At 40.3% G+C, this 17044-nt stretch overlaps 1 protein-coding gene across 1 annotated transcript in view; it reads right to left on the bottom strand.

Annotated features, from left to right (window-relative positions):
• ERC2 (ELKS/RAB6-interacting/CAST family member 2) overlaps nt 1–17044 on the bottom strand; it is a 1053591-nt gene that overhangs the window by 620585 nt on the left and 415962 nt on the right. Inside the window, exons 8-9 of the mRNA XM_069084575.1 lie at nt 13043–13183; nt 10768–10908 (exon numbers count right to left, since the gene is read on the bottom strand). Coding sequence (XP_068940676.1) covers nt 10768–10908; nt 13043–13183 — 282 coding nt within the window. The remainder of the gene's footprint in view (nt 1–10767; nt 10909–13042; nt 13184–17044) is intronic.

The following is a 17044-nucleotide window of genomic DNA, read 5'->3' as shown; positions in this document are numbered from 1 at the left end:
ATCTAGCTTTTGGCACAAATATATTTAAGAGGGTCATCTTAAGGATGGTAACAGGAACTGCTGCTGCAGGTGCCATTTCTCTTTTAAAGGCTGAGAAATCAGTTCCTACAATGGGAGAGGGAGCATCGTTCACTGAGTGTGTCTCTGACAGCTTTTTCTTGCTCGATAATATTTGACTAATTTTCATTCTCAAAAAGCTTTTTAAAATGTTCAAAATGATCTTAAAGAGGGTAACTGTGAATTTTCTAGCACCTGCCATTGGCACATGGATTCATTCATGAAAAATGAGAGGTGCCTAGGCATTCCCTAATCCCCATGGATTTTGAAACTCCTGAAGAATATCTCGGGGAAAATCAGCTCTCAGATTAAACTCATTACTTTAACGATGAGTGTAGCCTACAAAAATGCCATTTTTCACTTGATAGAATGTTGGCTTCCCAACTTGGCCAAGCTCAACTGATGGCCTGGCCTCCCTTACTGATGAGCTTCATCAAGTCTCCTCTTGATTGGACTTTGACAATGAGAATTGGAATGAATTTCATCTGTACTGCCCTTGGTTGCCAAGAATCCAGGTGGAAAGGTTAAGAGTAAAGAATTATAATTTAATGGGGCCATTCCCCCTCCCTTTTGGAGATCTCCAGGTTTAAGACTGTTTTTTATTTGTCCTCACCTCCAGTTGCAAGGGCTGAAATGCACTGATTCAGATCCTAATGGCTTCCTGTTTCTCCTTCCTTCCTAGAAATCATCCTGTTGCCTGCCAACATCAGGAGCTCACACTAACTAAGTCCAAGAGCCAAGGGCATTTTTTATTTCCTACAGAGATTCCACGGTTTTGCCACCTTCTTCCAAATTGGTACAAAAGCCATTATTGAATTTGGTCATCTAAAGAAAACATTATGAGTATCTTTCTGTAGTCCCTCATCAGTGGTCAAGAATCATACTTAGGAGAGTACAGGTTTAGAATATGTTTAGAGATTGTTCATTTATAGTTTCTAGTAAATATTTTACCAGGACTCTGAAAGGATTTTTATTTAATGAACCCTAATTGCTGTGAAACAAAGTCCCAACTCACAGGGGACCCCAAGGCCTCTAAAAGGGATTCAGAGGAAATACAAAGTTGAATTTTTATCATTAACTACTTCAGGGAAAGCTTAATCCAAGTATTATTTTTCCCTCAATATATCAGTGAGTTTTAATTCTACTTTTAAGCAGATTCTAGAATCCCCAAATGCTTACAAAAGAATTTTTCATCGATGTCTGTATTCTCTATATTCTATATCTGGTATTTCATCAATGTCTATATCACATATTTCAAAATGAAATGTCAAGGGTATCTCAGTCAGGTCTCATCCACTGCCATGTGGCAGTATGGCATTCACAAATAGGAATAAACAAACCCAACTTTCGAGCTTTGTTGATGTGGGAAAGTCCAGCTTAGTGGCTACAAATAGCTACTGAAAGCCAAGCTGAAATGCCAAAGAAGCATTTAAATGGCATTTAGGAAGAGATATACAAAACTGTCCCTACACATTTGCTGTTGAAAGAAAATCGGTGCTGCTGCAAAGGAAAAGTGCGATTGCTAACAAATGGCATGGGTGTACATTAAGACTGAAGAACATACACTCCCTAGACAGAGAAGGTTTACAATTCACAAAGTTAGGAAATCAGATCCTGTTTACACTACGCTCAGCATGACTATTTGTTGGCTTAACTAAAACACTATTCCTTCCCTATAGGTATCAGGGTATCAAAGTGTTAACTGAGCCCAGAGACCTGTGATGATTTTCTTTTTACAATCCCATTTAGATGTGAAGTCTGCTTGTGACATTATAATATGTTTTCACTTGGTGATTGGCCCTATGAATTTTCATGAAGATCGAGCCTTGGGTTTCAAACAAACAAATGATTAGCCTTGACAATAAAACATAAACAGCCCCTAAGGAATGAGCCTGATGATTGTTCTATCCTGACACTCTGGGTTTTTAGTGGTGACATGTGTATACACTGTCTTTTTTAAAGAACTGCCAAGTGTCATAGCTATGGGGTTTTAGGGACAGTGGGTAATGTTTTACCAGTATTTGGCCCATTAAAAGCAACACCCAAGCAAGAAACTGCCTTTGAAGCTATAAAATAATCCCATGTTCAAAAAAAGTTGCAGAATTGAAAAATCTTGAGTAATTTTTAGAAATCTGTTAGATGAAAAGAATAAAATATTATTCTTTAGAATATTTCCATGGGATTAGAGTGGGGGACAGAGTACATCGAGGAGAATGAGAATGGTATACATGTATTTTATTATCATCTGAATTATTTTTCCTTCTCTAATCTATAGATTAACACCAAATAAAATTCTTCTACATAAATAATAAGCTTATAAAGTGACTCTCATTGTTCTTATATCTAGAAACATCATCGTAACAGGATCTAAACTGGTTTCATCTGAAACATTTACAATCTAGTAGGAGAGTTTTACCAGATGGTGTGAATCTCTATTATTTGGGGGTTTTTAAGAGTATTATCTTTTCATGGTAAAGGAAAATAGGAAATGGGTTAGGAAATAATCAATGTTTTTTTTTCCTGACAGCATTAATAAAAAGAATATCACCTTCATGCAAGGAAATACTTTTTAAGAACCTTCAAACATTTATGACTATATTCAAATTTCAGAATAAGTCACTTTGTTAAAATACCATGTCCTCTCCCAAAAGACCAATGAAAAAAAATAAATAGTGAGATTAGGCCTCTATCAGCAAAGTAGAGAAGTGATCTGAGCATACCTTCCCAAAACATACTGATGCTTGGATACCCAAATAATGAAGGTTAATGGAGTGTTCCAATTTTGTTGTTGGTGGTGATATTTTATAGAAATACTAAAAGAAAAGACTAGAATTATCTGGTACATTGAAGTAATGCTGTGTTTCACTCTGCCTGATTACACTAGTTCTGGGATTGAGTAGAGAAATTTAATTTTCAAAAATCGACTGAAGGAAAAGATATGCCAACATAGAAAGTGATGGCCATGATGGGCTTTCCCAAGAATGTGTTTATACTTACTAGTTTAAAACTGTCCTCAGATTTGGGGTACACCCTTTGAATCTACTTTAGACATAAGGCATATCACTGGAGACTATTTCTGATTTCCATTGTATAAGGGGAAAGGCCTGGATTTTTTTTTGGGGGGAGGAGATTGTTTTTTCTGTTTATTTATTTATTTTTTTGCAAACATTAAAAAGTTTCATTTACAAGAGACAGACCAATATGGAAGTCACTGTGCTTTTTTAATGCAGGGAATTAAGCAAAACAATGCTCACTATTAAGGAGCAAAAACAGAGGGTAAATCAGTAGATAGAAAGAACCAGGGAGGGGGGCAGGGAGTGGGAAGGGTGTAATCTGTGCCTGTGAGACATTTGCCTGCTTTGGTCCTATGAGATGGCTGGGGTAGGGAACCTTGGGTGAGGAAACTCCCTTCAGCAGTGCAGACTGGCACCTTCTCTGCAACCCATCTCCTGCCTAGGACATCGGGTCATTGGCCAGGGTCACACTATCAGGGCAAGTAGGAGGAGCAAGGCTTTACACCAGAAGCTTCCCAGTGTAAAGGCCAAGGCTCTATCAGACACAAGACACTGTCTCTCTTGCCTCCTGTTAATGAGGTCAATTACATGAAATGCAAAATTTAGCCAACTAGGGAGTCTCAAGATGTGTGAGGTGTTTATGAAATGCCCTAGACTATGATTTCTTTTAACTGTGACCAGTGAGAAGCAACCTTCCAGAATGGAAAGAGCCTCAGACTCGGGAAGACCTGATCCAAATTATCCCTCTTCCCATACTGGATTGTGACCCTGGGGGACTTAGCTAAGCTCTCAGGGCTGCAGGCAGCTCTCCAAGATGCTGAGCTACAGGGAAGTTCTGTCAACCCTCCTTAGTGGAGGGAGCTGCCACACTGTGGACTCCTCATAGTGACAAAATCGTAGGGCTTGACACAAAAAAGATGTCCTAAAAGCAAGGACAAGTTTTGTAAGTTTAGAAAAAAAGATACAACCTCTACAAGACAGACAGACAAAGAGAGATGATAGACGAATGTGGAGAGATGATGGACAGAGATGATGATGATAATAGATGAATATGGAGAGATGACAGATATAGGAAGACAATAAAGATGTAATTATAAATGATGGATGAATGTGGAAATAAAATGATAGAAAGAGAAAGAGAGAGAGTGAAAGAGACATACAGAGACAGAGAGGGAGAGACAGACAGACAGAGACAGAGAGACAGAGAGGGAGAGAGACAGAGGAGAGAGGGAGAGGGATAGAGAGATGGGAAGAGAGAGAGAGAGGGAGAGAATAGGGAGAGAGAGGAGAGAGAGAGAATGACGGATATATAAAGAAAAGATGACTGATTATAGATATATAGATATGAAAATCACTATAAATATATTGGGCTGGTTTCCATTTTTTTCAGCATAGTTAAGTTTCAACTTTAATAGCTTAAAACTATAGGGGGTACCCTGTATATATCCAGAATAAAAACCAAGAAAGAAAGAAAAAAGATATAACTAAGAAAAACATGTGTAATATTTAGAATGGCAAGAGTTAAGTCCCAGGGAGTTAAAGACTAGTAGTCACATAGCTGAAAAGTGATGGTTATGAGAAATGAGACTACAAGACCCACTGGAAATGCCAGTAAGCTAGCTAGCTGTGGCATGTACAATGGAGTGATCCAAAAACAAAGGGGAAGAAAATGAAGGCATTTTATTTATATCTAGGCAGAGGTTATGTAGGATAAAAAAGAGACTAGCAAGCAGTACTTTGGGGCACTCTCTTAGAAAGACTGTTGCAGAAGTATTATATATTTACATATATACACTAGATATATAAATATATAATATATAACTATTTCCACATTTTCCCTTATAATCCTATGTATTTTATTTTATGCATTTAAAAACATTATTCAGAAGAGTCTATAGGTTTCTCCTGACTGCCAAAGTAGTCCATGACACTAAATAGCTAAGAACCCCTGGCTCCAAGTGAATTTGGTCCTGTTTCCTTCTCCCTGGTCATGAGTGGTGTGCCATTGCCCCAAACAGTTACCCTGTATACAGGTACAAGTTGTCCCTTACCAAATATAAGCTTCTTGGGAGCAAGTCTATTTGACTTTACCTATGTCATTCTCAGTACCCAACATGGTGCCTGGCACGGAAGGAATACTTAGTAAATGTTTGTCGTGAATCTGGTTATTTGTGGGGCATTGGCTTTGTCGATAACAATGTGTTGATGGATAGTAGTCATGTATTTAGGCCATTTCCCTAGTATCGTGGGCAACCAAGAGTGGGAGCTCCTTGAGGACAGGGTCTGTCTCACTTTTTCTATTTTCCTTTTTGTTTCCTTCTCCAGTGCTTGGCACATGGTAAATATAGAAAATATGGTTTTTTTTATTCACTTGCTAATGGCATATCATACTTTCTTGTACTGCAATTTTGGCCAAGTTAAAAATGGTGGTCATATACAAAGCAACAGATAGAAAAGTCGCTGTTCTGTAAGTTTCAAAAAGCCAAAAATAATTTTTTTCTTTTCCTTAACAAGACAAAGAAACAAAAAACAGATTGTTCTGCAAAGATGGATAGTCCATTCAGCCATGGGGCAAGTGTGAGGTCTTTGAAATGAGAAATGGGAATGTTTCTATTGGATTAACTTTTCAGATGCTGCTCCACAGGGCAATAAATGGACTCATTATCATTTGTTACCATTATGCTGAATTACTGTATATCCTGCAGCAATGGCATATTTTAAGGTTTTTTTAAAAAGTCTCTTTAAAGTTAGCATTGTCTAATGTCAAACCCCAGGAATGCAGTTTTTACATCCACACCCATTTGAATCACTGTCAGTTGACAACAATACATATGCTCCATTTATTATTACATAAATCTATGTCCGTGAAGGCATTTTTTTAAACAAAGATTGACAAGTGTTTGAAGGATCCAAAAAAGTATTCTAGGAGTGGAAGTTTCAAAGTGGCCTTTGGGAATGTTCTACCCTAGTATGGTTAAGGACCTCGATTCTGGCAGTAACTTATCTGGGGAGGTTGTTAATTTCCAAATTTCACTTTTGAAAGAAATAGCCTCTCCAGCCCCCCAGTCCATTTCTTTAGATAGAACCAAAATAAAAAATGGTCAAGGACAGAAGCTAAAGCTCAAAGGAAGGGCAGATACAATGCCATATTGGCTCACGGGATCCTCATGCTTGCGTATGTTACAGCGGTAGGCTTTCAGGAATGACTTACGGGGTTGTACATCTGATTGAACAACTGCTCAGCTTGCTACATTGCAAAGTTGGGGAGGAGGGAAGAAGCACAGACAGGGAAAGAAGGAAAGATTCAGGAAAATAGCATTAGCTCAACCAACCCAGTGCATTTGCACAGAACTTGTCATTTAAAAAAAAAAAAGAAAAGAAGAAAAGAAAAAAAAAGACGAAGAAGAAATTTCTGTTGCTAAACATTCCACGGTGAAAGTGAGAGGCAGTAGGGGAACAGAAATGTTGACTTTGGCTCCTTAAAAAGAAGAGCTGGAATAAGAAATTTAAGGTTTGTGTTACTTTCCCTTTCTCAAGTCAAATAGCCCGTGAAATAAAGAAAGCTGTCCACTTGGGATGATGCATGAAGTGCGGGACTATGGCAATGAATCACTGAGAGTGCTTTTGGCCAAGCTTGCAATTTATCACCCAAACTTCAAAGACGGTAATAATAAAAGATTAATTAAATCTTATCACTGAATGCATGACTCTTCTTTTGTATTAACACAAGCCTGAATCTTCTATTCAATAAAAGGGTTTTTGGTTGTTGTTTCTTCGAAAGGGAGAACTTAGCAAACAGCAGATTGGCAATGGCCAAACATATGCAAGCAAGGCACCATAAGACAAAAGAGTAAAACATTTTCAAATGGACAAAAAAGATGGAAAGTTATCCCAAATCCCAAATGATTCATTGCCTGTCACTCTCTTGGACAATTCATTCAGAATCAGTGAAGGAAATTAAATTCTAAGAGAGCCTTCATATAAGGATGCTCCCAATTATTTAAAGCCACCCTTAACTTTCTCCTGTTATAACTTTTGTAGGAAAAAAAATTCATAGGATGTTTCATGGGCTGTTGATGTTGCAAATGTTCCTAGGGGTTAGACTCCTGTTCTTTTTCCCTTAAATATCAATTTAATGACTTATGGGACTGGAGTGTCAAGGACAAGACTTCAGTCATTAAAGGGGTAACCTCCCAACCCCTTATTTCTAGTCACAATTACTAATACAACATTAAGAGCCCTTTTAGAAATTGAAATATATTTTCCCTACAATGTGGAATAGTATGATTGAATCATAGACCCATAGCTGGAAGGAACCTAAGAGGCTTTCTGGTCCAATCTCTTGATTTTGCAGATGAGATGATGGAGGCCCAGGGACAGTAAGTGAATTGTCTATATTCATATAGGTAATAAATTTCAGAGGTGAGACCAATAATCTCCATTCTTTTCTTTTTTTTTTTTTAAGCAATCAGGGTTAAGTAACTTGCTCAAGGTTACACGGCCAGTTATTTCTGGGTGTGGTGCTGAGTATCTGAGCCCGGGATTCGATCTCCAGGTCATCCCGGCACTGGAGCCAGTGCTCTTACTCGCTGAGCCACCTGGCCTCCCCTAATCTCCATTCTTTTCAACGCAATAAAAATTATCTTTTTTCCTACTCAGAAGTAAAAAAAAGACAAATGAAAAGCACAATACTACCCTGAATTTTATGATAGAAATTGCTTTGCCCCTACAAATCTGGGGCAACTTTACAGTAGGAATCCATGTTGTATTTATGGTATAATAAAATTATGTTTTCAGGTTTCATTTAGTAAATCTTTGCATTTTTAGTCACAAGCAACACTCTCTCTCTCTCTCTCTCTCTCTCTCTCTCTCTCTCTCTCTCTCTCTCTCTCTCTCTCTTTCTCCCTCTCTCTCTCTCTCTCTCCACCCAAACACTCTCAGGCTTTTATAACTGCTTACTTTTCCATGACTAAATGATGTGTTTATACATACATTCATAAAATGTTGGCTTAAAATTTCAAATATTTCATGGAGATTTCCATTTTTTAGGTGATGGGTACTTGAGGTTTTAAAAGAACTATTTATTACCAAAAATTAAAGACTACTGGAAAAATATTTTAAACTTTTGAATTCAGTTAATGACATATGTCCAAAAATAACAATATTATATTTGCAGGTTAGCCTTGGGTATAAAAATATTTAAATTATAATTACCCTATTTCACCCCATTAAAATGGACATCAGTTTGTTTAGATGATAGTGTGAGCAAAGATTTGTTGACACTTCCAAATTACCTTTCCATTAACTCAATGTGCCCTATGTGGTCAGGTGACTGTTGTCTATTAATTTAATTCTTGTGCCAATGGCAAGGATGAATTTTTTTCAATGTTCACAGGAATGATGCCGTTTGGCCAGGGATCTAAAGTGTCCTCTGTGCTGCTGCTTGAGAATCAGGAGGGAAAACCACGGGTTTTTCTACTGTGGCTACCATGAAAGCGCCAGGAGAACATAGCGTGAATGATCCAGGGACTGATTTATCACATCGTTCAAATGCAATGTATGGGAGTTACATGCAGAAACATATAAAACTCCTCCTTCAAAGAGCTGCCGGGATTAAACGACTCCTAAACAAGCCGAGATCGAAAGCATGCAGTTCACACAGACAACTAAGAAAAGGAGGAGAGAAATTCCAAGATGGTACTCGAGTGGAATCTTTATAAATGCCTATATTTTGTTTGGCGGCAAGGGGCTTGGGCAGAGGGAAAAGGATTTTGCTGTAATTTTAAAGCTGCTCCTTCTTTGGAAAGATTATCGTCAGTTTTAGGGAAGCATCATTTGGCTACCCAAAACTCATGACTCAATTTCACTTCTTTAAAACAATTCTATAACCTAAAAACACATGGAAGTACAAATACTGTTTCAAACAGAAAGGAGCATCAGGGATCAATTTCTCAGGCTGTGGACTTTGTAGGATCATGGTATCGTAGATTTGGAGCTGAGAGAGCTCTCAGAGGCCATCTAATCCAGCCCCCTTATTTTACAGATTCAGAAATTGAGGGTCAAGAATTCAGTGACTTGCCCAGAGTCACATGGAAAGTTACCATTAGTACTGAGATTGGAACCCAAGTCCTCTGGCTCCTGCTAAGTTTCTTCCTTATACCATATATGCAACAAGTAGCATTATATGGTTATATTTCATACTTGGTCAAAAGCCTCAGGGTAAACTCTGATTCTTGAGAGCATATCTAAGGGCAATGTTTAATGTCACAAGAAGGCAGATTTGGGTTGGCGGTAAGGAAAAAAAAAAACAAAACAACAAAACTATCCAAAGACAGAGTGGCCTGCTTTTTGGAGATTTTGCAATATTGGATTTCTTTTGAATGGTTGCCGGGCGACTACCTGCTGGAGAAACATGTCCCATGCAGATCAAGATTGGACCTGATGGCTCCTGAGGTCCCTTCCAGCTCTGGATTTCCAGAGTTCTGATCTCACAAAGGTAAGTTACTTAATTTTCTGTAATTACAACCTGGTTACACAGAACATTGTTGACAGTAAACAAGATGGTGCCAATGTCTCAGCAATCATTGTAATCATAAGGAGATTTGACCTGTTCCCCGAGTCTCCCCAAATCGGTTCCATCTATGTCATGTACAAACTACATTAGCATAATCTTGTATAACCATTTCTCCAAACCCCCTGCTAAAAATGATAGCCCCCTACGTTTCCATTATACTTTCCATCACACCATTTTTATATATTCAGAATAATTTCACAGTTCACATATGATTCCCGGTATTCCCTTATCATCCATCTATCAACATTTCCATAGCTTTAGAGAATAAAACCCTGTTTCACTCTGTTACAGATTACTTTACGTAAGTAGTTTAATTTTACTCCAAGCAGTATTAGATTCAAAGAAACTTTTATCTGGGCTTCTGATTGGCTGATAAAGGTGCTGCTGAAGGGAAACAGAGTACTTAAGTCATAACATTCGGAGTTGTGCGAACAATGAATGCAGACAGAACCAAACGACACAGGAATTGAGTCAAAAGAACAAGGCATGATTGGGAATGCATCCACAAAAAATACTCAAGTCACTTAAAACTCTGAGTGCAGCGATAGTCTTTCATAAAGGAGCCATACAGACACATGCTTGCTTTTGTTTTATGCCTCTCCCCACGCGCCCTCATCCCCCCCACCTGCTTTTATTTTTCTCTTTTGCTGGACAACTCTGTCCACTAATTGACTAGACTGGTTGATGGCTACAGATTAAAAGTTATCCAGGGAAAACTCTGCAGAGTTTCAGGACAAGAATTCGACACCCTTTTGCTGGGAGTGGAAGTTTATAATTTACTATGCGACCCTTTAATTCTTTGGTTTATTGCAAACATTCGCATTTATCTTTGACCAAAGTTTAGATTTGCCCGCCGAGTGACGGCTGGTCTTTATAATGTCCTTCACTTCCACTCTGGTATTTTCATCAATTTTTCAAGCACTCTTTAGACAGGAAGCCTAACATAACTTTCCAGGTTCACAGACAGATTTGAGGCAGGCTCCTTAAGAATAAAGAGCGTTTAATTCTCCTATCAGCAGACGGCCAAAGATAAGGGGGCTGCTTGTTTTTGAGAACCGGCCTCGTCCTTCTCCATTATGGCCACTCATTTTTCAGGGGAGCAGTTTCTTGGCCTTCACTTACCTTCTTCAATTGCGCTTCCAACTTACTACATTCTTCTTTCTTTTGTTCTATGGCTATTTCCAGGGACTTTAATTTGGAATCCCGCTTCAGGCCGGCGGATGCCAAGGAGGAGGCATGTTCCTTGAGGTCAATTAGATTAGACTAAAACAGGAAAGAAATGGGAGTAAGACAAGCATCCATCAACAATGAAGCCCTTTTCCAATGGAATGTTCTGACTCTAAGTATCATTATAATAAGCAGAGACCTAAGAGCTACTAGCCTTGGAGACAGAAAGACTTGGGTTCGAGTGCCACCTCTGGGTAAGGCTGGGCCTCTCACTGAATTCCTCTAAGCCCCAGAGGGAAAGAGTCAGAAATGAAGATGATAGGAAAATAAAAGATATCATTTTTTTTAATGTTTAAATCAGTTGTTGTTGATCTAAACTGGTAGATAAGTTCTCTAAGGATCATGGGTCCAGAGTTTAAAAGGATCTTAGAGATGGCTAACTCCCATCCCCTGATTTTATAGATGAGCAATCTGGGGCCCAGAGATGTTACTTGGCCAGGGTCACCATCTTGCAAGTGCCTGAGACAGAGTTTCAACCTAGATCTTCCTAACTCCAAATCTAGCTTTCTGTCCATTATAATATCCAGATGAAATCAAAGGCCTTGGGAGGGGGGGGGGGAGCGGAGAGGGACAAAATTAAAAAGAGTAAATCAGGAGATGGATAATTAGCAGTCCACAGATGAAAGGAGACCCTTTATTTCTGTCTTTGAATGAGCCTGAAGAGATGGAATGTTCTGATGTTTGACTTAACTGTTCCATCTCTATGCAGACACTTGGCAGTGAGTATGGCATCTGGCTGCCTTCCATCCCCTTGAGATAATATTTGCAAAGTGCTCGGCACAATGCTGGTATACAATAGGCACTCAATAAATGCTTGCTCCACCATGATCAAAAATTGAAGAAAGGCTGACCGAGCTACCCTATAGTACTGTGATGTGAGACGACTTTGGCATAGGAATACATGACGGAAATAGTTTACCCAAAACAGCTGAAAAGGGCAAAATCTATTGACTATTAAGTTCTCTTTAACGGGACCCTGGAAAACAAATAATGGAACACATCTTAAATAGATGGCAGTCTGTGGGGGGAGTGCATCGGCTTTGAAGTCAGAAGAACACCCCCTTAAGCCAAAGTTGTCAATTGACTTACACAAACTGTTTGGGTCAGTTTTACATAGATATTGTAGAATGCCAGGCTTAGAGTGCTAGGGGCCTGGGAGACAGACTACACTAGTGTCCCTTCCCCTCTTACTGATGAGGAAGGGAAGTCCCATAGAGGCAAAGCAGCCGGCCCAGCACCTCAAAGTGCTTCCCACTCTGTTTTCTTATTTTTTGTCTCACCTTTTAACTAAATTATAAGCTTCTTAAGAGGAACTATCATCCTTTGTGTGGGGGGCAGGTAGTTAAGATCAATGGGATGGAACAGTGAACAGAATGATAAACTTGGAAGCAGAGAACCCATCACTGGTGCTTATTATCTGTATGACCCAAAGCATGGTGCCACACGCTTCTTAGGAGCCTCTGTTTTCTCCTTTACAAAATGAGGATATAAGCCCTGGAGAATCAAGAACAAGTGATGTGTAGTACCACCAGGGCAAAACCATGGCTCCCCGGCTGCTGTCATCAGCACAAGAGCCATGCTTACTGATGGCAATGATACTAATGGCGATGATGGTGACAGGGGCAACAGTGCCCGAAATATAAAGGACTTTTGTCATTCATACACATGTATGTATGTGTGTATGTATATCTGTGTGCATGTATATATGTGTGTATGGTGTATATTAATAGATACATATGCATGTATGTAAATATATTTTTAACAGAACTATTGATTTCACTTGGCTAGGGGAAATCCCTCCACTAATACAAACTGACACCTGTTCTGTAACTGACAGTCTCAGAGTATTACCTGGAACACTGAAAGGTGAAGGGCTTTGGGGAAGTGTTAGAGCTTGAACTCGGGTCTTGGGGCTCTAAGGCCAGCAATTTATTGGTTATGCTATGACTGCCTAGCACATAGGCGTTGTTTATGAAACATTTGTTGATTTGAAGAGAATTGTAGAAAATACTTCCCTCTGAATGCCTACAACTGAAAACTAGAATCTGCCAGTGGCTCCCATCTCAGTGGGGTGCTTGGAGGTCCAAGTGGCCTCCCACAAAGGTCACGATGAGATGAAATGCGTGGAACCATAATAAAGAGAGAGCTGAGCCCGACTGTGCAGACTGACCTCTTTCTCTGTGAGTTCAGCTTGCAAAGCATTGACTTTGTCCTTAAGATCCTTGTTCTCTTTTCGGAAGGATTCGATCTCTTCTAGGCGTTCTCGATCATCACGTTCCCGTTGTTCTTTCAAGCGTTCAATGATTCTCTCCTGTGACAGAAGAGAAATGCCAGGAGAAACATGAAGACTGGACGCTGGGTCACCCTGGGACAAGAAGGAGGGGTCAATGTTGGCATGACCCAGGCGCTTCCCAGGAGCAGAAATAAGGAGACAGGAAAGCTCATGGTCAGGAACTTTGGATTTAAAGGGTGTGGCCAGAGAAGAATAACTGTCATAATAACATGTGACACTAAAGTGAGAACCAAGAACTATCTTTTAACTTTTAAAAAACTTCTGTTCAAAAGTATTTCTGTCAGGGCCTCCTGATTGTTCAGCCAATTCTCCAGGATGGTAGGACACAAAGAAGGTAGACAACCTGCCTCGGTCCCATTGGACTGTAAGCTCCTTGAGCCAGGGGCTATCTTCTCCTTCTTTTTGTATCCTCACCTTTCAGCATAGTGTCTGCTGGTAGGTGCTTAATCAATGCTTATGGATTTCTTGGTAGAGGGAGTTTCCTCACCTGGAAGTTCCCAATGCCAACAAAATCACAAGTCCAGTGCCTCTCTCTGTCGCCTTCAAGGAAATCACACACCTTCAGTTTTGTTTCTGAATTCTTTGGCTTGACCTTTTGACCTTGCCGGTCTTGCAGGTTTATATTAATAAAGCAATAGATTTTTTTAAATACTGAGCAAACATGTATGTATTCTAAACTCATAAATTTCCTGACTTTGTAAACTGCATTGTGGCACTCCTTCCAAACCTCATCAAGCTGGTCTTCTTCATGATGGAGCAGATGATGGAGCTGTATCAGCAGGTAAGTATTTGCCATGGGGAGCCCTGAGGAGGCCCTAACTCTTGGACTTCCATCATGACAAGCCTATTTACACAAGAATTCTAGTCCCTAAGTTTCAAGACTCTTGAAGTTGGGAGGAAGAAAAGCCTAGATAGTATTAACAGATTGAAGTCGACTATATTATTAGCCAACTTTTGGATCATGTAAAAACAAAGCCTTTTCACACATGCACTTTATTGACACCCCCTCAAAAATATACCCATCTTCTGATGCCTCTATTAGCTCGAATTAAATTAGGAGAATAAGATGGTTAATTAATTAATTAATAATTTGGGGGCCTCAAACCAAGAGAGGAGCATGTACTTGGAAAGACTTAGGATTTCACAGGATGAAATATTTAGAGCTGGAAGGGAGGTCACAAGTGTTCTATGTTTACAGAAAAGGAAACTGAGGTCATTCTATCCAACAAGAAGTTTATGACCTATTTAAAGTTTTCACAGCTAAAATAAAATCAACTTGTAGTTGACCTTATAGATAAAAATTTCTAAGTAGAAAGGCTGACCCATTGAAAGTGTCATATTCCGAATCATTAGCTCAAGCTCAGTAAGATTTATTAGTGTTTAGGAGTGGCTAGGTGGCGCAGTGAGTAGAGTAGAGCACCGGCCCTTGAGTCAGGGGGACCTGAGTTCAAATCCAGCCTCAGACATTTAACACAAAAACTAGCCGTGTGACCTTGGGCTAGTCACTTAACCCCAATTGCCCTCCAAAAACAAAAACAAAAGATTTATTAGTGTTTGCACTCTTCTGATATGACCTCCAAGAACCCAGGGTCACCTCCCCAACACAATCCTGGCATGCCTACTTACCATCATATCTCCCAAGGCTCTAACCTAGGTCCTTCTCTTCTTCTTCTATACTATCCCACTGGATAATTTCGTCAATTCTAGTCGGTTCAATTGTCCTCTCTACGTATCTGACTTTCAGATCTCTTTATCCAGCCCTTACCTCTAGTCTACCATCACCAACTGTCCACTGGACTTCTGGAAATGGATGTATTAGAGACATCTCAAACTCAATGTGTCTAAGATGGAACTCACAATCCCTTGCCCTCCAAAACCTGGGCGTCTTCGGAAATTCCGTGCTACTGTTAAGGGCATTATTAGCTCCTCCATTGCACTCACCTCCATCACCTCCCAAGTGAGAAGGTCTGGCAGACAGCATGAAGGGATTTCACAGGGTCCTGAGAGAGTGCCAGAAGAGACCAGAGCAACTGCCTAAGCCAACCCACTCATTCTACACATGAGAACGCACAGGCATAGAGAATTGCTGGGGTCATATTCCTCGCAGGTTAAAGAAAAAACAAAGTAGAAGATTTGAATCTGGAGCACCTGACTCAAAACCCATTGCTTTTCCTACTAGACCTCAAGAGACAAAAGAAAGATAAGAAGGGGTGGCCAGGATTAGTGACCAAGATGCCTGAATTGGAGTTAGGAACCCCTGGGTTACAATCTCACCCCAGCACTTAAGATCATAGAGTGAGACGGGTGGCTAGGTGGTGCAGTAAAAAGAGCGCTGGCCCTGGAGTCAGGAGGACCTGAGTTCAAATCCGACTTCAGACATTTAACACTTACTAGCTGTGTGACCTTGGGCAAGTCACTTAACCCCAATTGCCCCTCCAAAAAGCAAAAAAAAAAAAGTCACAGAGTGAGAAATGGCAGGGAACTTAAACCTTGGGAATTTCACAATTCAAGGCAAAATAATAATAAATGATGATAACTGACACACACACACCGTAAAGTTTGTGAAAGCCCTGCATTTTGCATATGACCTCATTTGAGCCTCATAGCAACTGCCCCATTTCACAGATGAGTAAACTGAGAACCAGGGAGCTGATGTGAAGTCACCTGAGGTCACACAGAGGGCTGGGATCCAAGCCCAGCCTTCTAATCCATACCCAGTATCTTTACGTTCCCCATTTGAGGTAGGGCAAGGACACTCTGCCTTCTGAGTCTTCTTCTTCATGCATAAATAGAAACAGAGATACTTTTGACACTTTCCCACCAAAGGGTCACCAGGCTCCAATGCGATCATGTGCATGATAAAAGTTTTTGCAAACTCTAAAGTGCCATGTGTCAGGTATTATTTTAATTATTTTGCTTTGAAATGTGAAATTCTCAAAGTCCCAGGATACCACTAGACCCCTTTAAATTACTCAGCTCTGTCCTCTCACAGCCATATGTTATTCAAGATTTCTGGATGTACTGGATGAAGCTGATTAACAGGCAAAATAATTTCCAAGGACCCTGTTTGGGAGGGGTTGATTTAGATTAGACTAATGATCTGCCAAATAGAGGATGAATTGGACTGAATCCCAGAATGGCTCATGTGTCATTGGGATCTAAAGCACATCCCAGGCAACATCCTGACCTCAGATGCCAGGAGGTCAGCTAGAATCTGATCAGGGATCTCTCCCATCTCCCTCCCGCCCCCGGTCCCACCCAGACAAAAGCTCACCCCGACTTTAGCTGAAGATCCCCACTGCCTCTGGGGCAGCCCAGCTCACTTGTGGGGGGCTCTTATCATATGGAAATCTTGGTTTCATTTTATTTTTTCTTGACATTGCCTCTGATTGTCTTCTTCTCAGTGCCCTTAATCTACCTGCCCGGGTACACAAAACAAGCCTAAATCTCTTGCCTCCCACTGCCCCCATGCTGAGCGGAGAAGGGCTCCCAGGTCGCTCCTTGGCATTCCCCTGCCTTGAGCTGTGAAGGAGGCTCTCTGCTTCTCCTCCTCTCCCTCCTAAGGTTTTCAGCTTGCCTTTGTGTGTTGTCTTTGCTCCTTAGAATGCAAACTCCCTGAGGGCAGGGATTATCTTATTTGTCTAATGTGTGAGCACGTGTGTATGTGTATGCATGTATGTATGCATGTATGCATGCATGTACACACATACACACAGACATTCATATCTACACCCGTGTGTGTGTGTACATACACACAGACATCCCTAGCACTTAGCACACTGCCGGGGCACACAGTAAACACTCCGTGAATGTTTGATCTCTCACTCTATCCACCTGTCCATCCACTCAGCAGCATTCCAAATGCAGTCAGCATCTCCT

This window comes from Petaurus breviceps, unplaced genomic scaffold, assembly GCF_028583685.1.
Source record: "Petaurus breviceps papuanus isolate PSGF00001 unplaced genomic scaffold, PetGlider_PUasm1.0 174, whole genome shotgun sequence".
In the NCBI taxonomy this organism is placed as follows: Eukaryota; Metazoa; Chordata; class Mammalia; order Diprotodontia; family Petauridae; genus Petaurus; species Petaurus breviceps.
The sequence above is the reverse complement of the archived record's forward strand: the minus strand, read 5'-3'. Positions and strand labels throughout refer to the sequence as shown.